Source organism: Candoia aspera, chromosome 5 (genome assembly GCF_035149785.1).
Source record: "Candoia aspera isolate rCanAsp1 chromosome 5, rCanAsp1.hap2, whole genome shotgun sequence".
NCBI lineage: Eukaryota > Metazoa > Chordata > Lepidosauria > Squamata > Boidae > Candoia > Candoia aspera.
Window position 1 is genome coordinate 113,812,798 of NC_086157.1, and position 6,785 is coordinate 113,819,582.

Below are 6,785 nucleotides of genomic sequence, written 5' to 3' on the forward strand. Positions count from 1 at the left end.
GGCCAAGTTTGAAAAGCACTGATTTAGAACAACAACAAGGTACTTCTGCAGAAAGAAGAAAAGGCACTTGGATAGAAATAAAGAACATTTTCACTGTGCATATTCCCTTAACAAATTTTCATGGAATTAACCCAGAAGAGCTAAGCAAGGCCCCACTCTAAACCCTCACATATTCATTCTTGGAGCAGATTCCGCATCCCTGCAGACTGACCCCCTTTTTCTGCAGAGAAGGCCCCGTGTCGACCAAGGAAAGACTCTAAGGTAGTTGTGCCAAAGCATCGGACCAACTTCAGGTCCTTCCTTTGAGGCCATCCTGCTTCCTGCTGCTGCTGCCACCCATAAAATCTGCCTGCTTCTGATATTTCCCTCTAGTAGCCACAACTGCCCCAAAGCCCCTGGGCCGTGTGGGCTGGGGATTCTGGGATTTTGCTGTCCTGGCACTCGGGGAGGGCACTGGGTTGGAAGAGATGCAGAGCTGCACTGGGTCGTGTGCCCAGGAGGTAGGCAAGAGCGGGGCGCAGATTGGCAGCATCCTGAACCGCTGCCCCATGGAGGTGTATGGGGGACATTTTTTCTGCGCTGGCCCCACCCAATCTGGCCCTTTTCGATCTCCCTCTTCCTCCACGTCAAACTGGTCCCACACTTAAGTTTCCAGAGAATTTCCTTGCTAATGGATGGATGGAGGGGAGGCCAAGTGAGCCCTGTTTCGTCATTTCTTTCCAACCCCTATTTGTGTTGGAAAGTGAAAGACGTCCTCTCTCTCTGTCCTCCCCCCCGAAAGAAATACCATTTGAGAATATTATAAACCTTGATCAGATCTCCTGGTACCGGATGGCTCTGTTCATACAAACCTACTTTGCTAAGTCAGGTATGCTCCTATTCACATAGACTAAAAAGCCTGGTTAAGGTTTAATTTAATCTTTCATTCTTTTCCCTGACTTCACTCACTTTGCAAACCCAGCCCATTGGTGAGGGTTTTTTTTTTGTTGATTTAGTGTACCAGGAAAAGTCAAGTGCAGGTAGTCCTTGCTTAGCAACCAGTTGGACTTACAATGGTGCTGAAAAAACTGACGTGACTGGTCCTCACACTTATGACTGTCGCAGCATCCCCCATGGTCACACGATCACAATTTGGGCACTTGGCTACTGTTCCACGTTTATGACCGTCGCAGTGTCCTGTGGTCGCATGATTGCCATTTTCGACCTTCTCAGCCGGCTTCTGGCAAGCAAAATCAACGGGGAACTGCCTGATTCGCTTAACGACCTTGCGGTTTCCTTAATACCCATGGTGATTTGCTTAACAAGCACCACAAAAACGGTCATAAAATCGGGTCGGATTCGCCTCATGACCGCTTCGCTTAGCAACCGAAATCCCTGTCCCAATTTTGGCTGTTAAGCGAGGACTACCTGTAAGTGTTCTGTGTGCATGCAGCATTACTTCCTTCCTTGCTAGTGTGTCTCGCTGTGGTTACCCCCTGTGCTTTCCCAGGGCCATGGTGAACGTCACGCTCCTGCTGACCTCCTTGAACGCCAGCAGCCCCTCCTTGGAGCGTGAGTGCGGCAAGGAGGAGCACCCCTACAAGTGCAAGTTTGACGAGGACTTCAAATACATCCTCCTGCCCGTCTCCTACAGCATCGTCTTCGTGGTGGGCCTCACGCTCAACCTGCTGGCCCTCTACGTCTTCCTCTTCCGGATCAAGACCTGGAACTCCTCCACCACCTACATGTTCAACCTCGCCCTGTCCGACCTGCTGTACGTGATTTCCTTGCCGCTGCTGGTGTACTACTACGCCATGGAGGACGACTGGCCGTTCAGCGTTGGGCTGTGCAAGATCGTCCGGTTCCTCTTCTACACCAACCTCTACTGCAGCATCCTCTTCCTCCTCTGCATCAGCGCCCACCGCTTCATGGGCGTCTGCCTCCCTCTGCGGTCCCTGGAGTGGGGCCAGGTCCGCTACGCCCGCTGGGTCTCGGCAGCGGTCTGGCTGGTGGTGGTTGCCTGCCAGTCCCCCGTGCTCTTCTTCGTCACCACCAGCCAGAGGTGCGACGGCATCACCTGCCACGACACGTCCGCCAAGGAACTCTTCGGCCAGTTTCTGGTCTACAGTTCCGTGATGCTGGTCCTGCTGTTCTGCATCCCCTTCCTGCTCCTCATTGTCTGCTACTGCATGATGGCCCGGAAGTTGCTGCGGCCCACGCGGGGCACCACCCGCATGTCGAGCTCCAAGAAGAAGTCCGTCAAGATGATCATCGTTGTCACGGTGGTCTTCATCATCTGCTTCCTGCCCTTCCACATCACCCGCACCTTGTATTACTCCTTCCGCAGCTGGGATCTCAGCTGCCCCACCCTCAACGCCATCAACCTGGCCTACAAACTCACCCGCCCGCTGGCCAGCACTAACAGTTGCCTCGACCCCATCTTGTACTTTTTGGCCGGGCAAAAGTTTGTCAAATTTGCCTGCCCCCAGACCACGGTGAAAAGCACCACCCATTCTGGGTCAAGCACCGTGCCCCATTGCAACTTGCGGGCCAGAGACCATCTGGCCATGAAAGTAAAAAACACGGTATCGTAGCCTGTTTCATTGCTAACTTTTCTGCAAATATTTTCTGTCGGGAAGATGCTCGTACCAGAGGAAAGAGGGCTTCTGAAATTCTGGAAGGGTGTTTTCGTAGGTGGTACAAATGGCACAACAGACGTGTGAAAAGTTCACTGTTTAAATGACTTTCTAGAGAGGGACTAAGAGAGCTCAGAGCACTCTTAGGCACGTTGTCTAAATTGCAAGTTGTACCTTGTGCCACAGAAGGTCAGTTGCTTGTATAACTGCAGGAGAAATGTTATTTCTTGAAAAACAAGAAACTGAAAAACTGAGCATTGGCTCAGTTCACACAACACGGAGACAAGGTTCAAATGTGGCTTGGTAAGGACAAGAGACCAGGGTGGGCAAGAAACAGCCATCACCAAGGTCTTATTGCTTACTGTTTCCTAAATGATATTCATGCTATTTTCATTAGCAATTATGGACAATTTCCCTCTGTTAGTTTCCCTCTGAGACACTTTGGAAGGATTCTGCTCCTGAGAGATGGAATAGAATTAGAAATAACATTTGTAACAATATAGTAATATATACTAGTAATAGTTGTGGTTCATGATTCAGCCATTGAAAGCTTAGCCTTTTAATAAAATGTGTTAGCCAGAAAAAATGCCACTAGACGTTGATTTTTGGCTACTGTAGACTAACGTGGCTGTTCTTCTACAATGTTAACACGTTGTGTGAACCAAGCCAACATGCTAAGTGATTCTGGCTGTGTTTAGACAACATGCTTAACCGGGTTAAGGAAAGACCTAGTGGAAATATTCACACAACTTGCAAAACTTGGTTGGCATTAACCTTGATTAGGTTTTGGGTGGCTCAAGGTGTGGTGTTAATCCAGCCGATTCGATTGGCTCTGGAGTCAGTGATGTGTAGAAGTGTGATGTTTCAGGCAATGTGATTTGTTTGTTGGATCATAACATGTGAGGTGAGCATAGTCACTGAGTTCTCTTAACTCGGTTTTAACACGTTACCTGAACTTCTAGGCATTGTACTGTCTGTGATCCAAGATAAAGGGTTGCACGAATAATAGATTATATGCATTAAATCCCCAATTTTATGGACCTCCATTCAGCAGACTTTGGACGCAATGGACAAATTTGGACAATGTTCCTACATTTTCTGTAAATTAGACATTTTAATATAAATTACAAAAATCTATATGTAAATTATGTAAAAATTTACATACATCAGATTTATGTAATTATCTACGTTCTGATTTAATGGACATTTGGCTTTAACAGACACCTCTCAGTTGGTCCATAAATTAAGGTTTTCGCCGCATTTTTTCTTGGGCTGCAACATTTCAGCTTCCAAGCAGGGGTAGAAAGGGGAATTCTGGGAGTTAAGTCCACACATTTTAAAATTGCCAAGTTTGAGAAACACTGGATTAGAGTAGGATTAAACACCCCTCCACATCGCTGAGCTGTCGATCGGAAGGTCGGCGGTTCGAAACCGCGCGGCGGGGTGAGCTCCCGTTGTTAATCCCAGCTCCTGCTCACCTAGCAGTTCGAAAACATGCAAATGTGAGTAGATTAATTGGTACCGCTTCGGCGGGAAGGTAACGGCGTTCCGAGTCGTCATGCTGGCCACATGACCCGGAAGTGTCTATGACAACGCCGGCTCCAAGGCTTAGAAACGGAGATGAGCACCGCCCCCTAGAGTCGGACACGACTGGACTTTACGTCAAGGGAAACCTTTACCTTTAAACACCCCTCCACATCCCTCCCAGTCAATTTTTCATGTACCAGAAAGTTTTGATTCAGGAAGGTGCCTAGTTGCAATCTCCCAGCTACAATCCAGGTGAAAGGACCCAGAGGGGCCATTTAAGTACTTTATAAGCAGTTCAGGTAGAACAAGGTAATTCACCTTTGCACCTGCTCGTCCTGTTCACCTTGAACAACACTGACTCCTGCAGAACGTCACAAGCAATGGTGCTTAATGAAGGGCCATTAAAATCCCCATTTCCGAACAACTACAGGTGGTCCTTGCTTAACAACCATTCGTTTAGTGATGGTTCGGACTTACGACGGTGCTGAAAAACTGACCTGTGACTGGTCCTCACACTTATGACCATCGCAGTGTCCCCCCTGGTCATGTGATCACGATTTGGGCGCTTGGCAACCAGTTCTCATTTATGACCATCACAGCATCCTGTGGTCACATGATTGCCATTTTCCACCTTCCCAGCCGGCTTCTGGCAAGCAAAATCAATGGGGAATCCCATGATCTGCTTAATGTGGTTCGCTTAACACCCACAGCGATTCACTTAACGTTCACCACAAAAATGGTCATAACATCAGGTCAGATTCGCTTAATGACACTTTGCTTAGCAACAGAAATTCCAGGCCCAACTGTGGTTGTTAAGGGAGGACTACCTTTATTTATTAAAGACCCTAGAAGGAGATGTTTTCCTTTCCTTCCGGCAGTGTGCTGGAAATCTTGATCTAACCCTTTCCCAGTTATAAAACCCACAAGGCACCCTTAGGCGAGCCATTCACGTGCATTGTGCCCCAACTCACAGGCTGAGTTCACGCAGCACTTTCAACCCGGCCTGGGTAAAACTGGATGTTTGTGGACGAAAGTCATTCTGTTTTCTTAGCCTGGCTTGAGGAAGTTGTGTGAACTCAGGCAGCATTGGGTTAGTGACATTTCCAGGCCCTGGGCTGGATTTGCAGACATAGGACCCTCATAATCTGAGGCTGATGTGCTTCAGAGACCTGGCTAAGTTTTTAACTGACCCACTGAAGCCTCTGGTGTGAACACAGCCAGTGTGAAGAAATGGCTTCTAGTGCCGTGCCTGCAATGGTGGATAGCAAATATTTATTTTTGTATTTATTTATTCACCTGATTTATAGCCTATCTTTCCTCCAGGAGCATCCCTGGTTCTCATTGCTCTGATTTTTCTCCCCCGCAACAACAACCCTGCAAGGTAGGCTGGGCTTGGAGGGGCTGACGTGACATCAGAGAACTTGCTTGGCTGAGGATGAACTGGAACCTGGTTCTCCCTTCCCCGAGTTTAATCCCTGAAATCCTTCCCCACCAGACATGAAGAGGTCCCTTGTTCAGAGTACTACTTCATTCCTCATGAAATCTTAAGCACTTGCTGGGATTCATGATATAACACTGATTCTTTAATGATTCTTTGTGGTTTTGTCTTATTTTTAGGTCTCTTTGTTTTTAAAAATGTATTCTGTTCAGAAGGGAGAAAGTGGCTGCTGATATTTTAAATAAAGCTGTTATTAACAAGAAGAAATTGAATGGGGTGTATGCAAGAGTGGTCAAAACAGTCAAGATGGCGGCTGCGATGGTGCAATCAAAACTTCACCCACTGTTTCAATCGCACCATTGCAGCCGCCATCTTGACTGTTTTGACTGTCCCCTGTGGACAACCTGCAAGATAGTGGAATGAATAAAATGGACAACTGACCATTAGGAGCAACTGAATGTTAATCTGGACAAAAGACCTTGTTATAGCTACTGTTTCTGTTAGTCTTCCTGTTGGGCCTTTTTTGAACAACCCAACAATATTTAGCAGAAGAAATCTTTCTTGGTACAAATTCAAAGCCAGGGAGAAAATGTTGTCAGTTAAGTTATTGTACATTTCACACAGCGACGCCCAAATGCTTGACCAGTAACAAATTTGACGGACCGGAGCAAGGAACCGCAAATGATTCAGTAATATGTATGAGTGACAATTTTGCAAAACTAAACAAAGAATTAAAATCCCATCTGTTCTGAACAAGTTGGACTGACTGTACTTGTTTTTGAAGGTGAAATTGGCGGGGCGTACCCATTGCAGGTTTAAATAGAGTTTTTAAACAGGGTTAGATGGTCTTCTGGTACGAATGCCATAGTCATGGATACCTGTACCAGACATCAGCTGGGCAAGAAGAACTTCAAGGTCACTTCCATTTTGGGATTCTACATGGAGGAGAAATGTATTCCTCCCTTGTGTTAAACGAAGTGTAAACTTCCTTCTAGGATCTCCTGTGTTGGAATTATCAGGGGTCAACTCAGCATCGTCTCACAGTAAGAGGGCTTATCCGGTAGGCCTGTCTCTATTGTGCTTGTGGGAAGTCACATGGGTCACCTGATTTCCTCTTCCTCCTCCTTCTTGGGGTGGGAGATTTCACAGTCTCAATCTTTTACCTTGTGGGCAGACATGCAAGTGGGGCAGCTGCAAAATGCAGG

The 6,785-nt window shown here is 47.1% G+C and overlaps 1 protein-coding gene across 1 annotated transcript; it reads left to right on the forward strand.

Moving 5' to 3' along the window:
- Positions 1 to 1,478: 1,478 nt before the first annotated feature.
- Positions 1,479 to 6,320, forward strand: P2RY2 (purinergic receptor P2Y2). The gene is made up of 2 exons (XM_063305982.1): positions 1,479 to 4,019; positions 4,324 to 6,320. The coding sequence occupies exon 1, from the start codon at positions 1,494 to 1,496 to the stop codon at positions 2,571 to 2,573; it is 1,080 nt and encodes a 359-aa protein (XP_063162052.1). The 5' UTR covers positions 1,479 to 1,493; the 3' UTR covers positions 2,574 to 4,019; positions 4,324 to 6,320.
- The last annotated feature ends 465 nt before the right edge of the window (positions 6,321 to 6,785 follow it).

Bases quoted from the DNA above. Each gene is read 5' to 3' on its own strand.
- P2RY2 (XM_063305982.1), top strand. From the start codon at position 1,494: ATGGTGAACGTCACGCTCCTGCTGACCTCCTTGAACGCCAGCAGCCCC.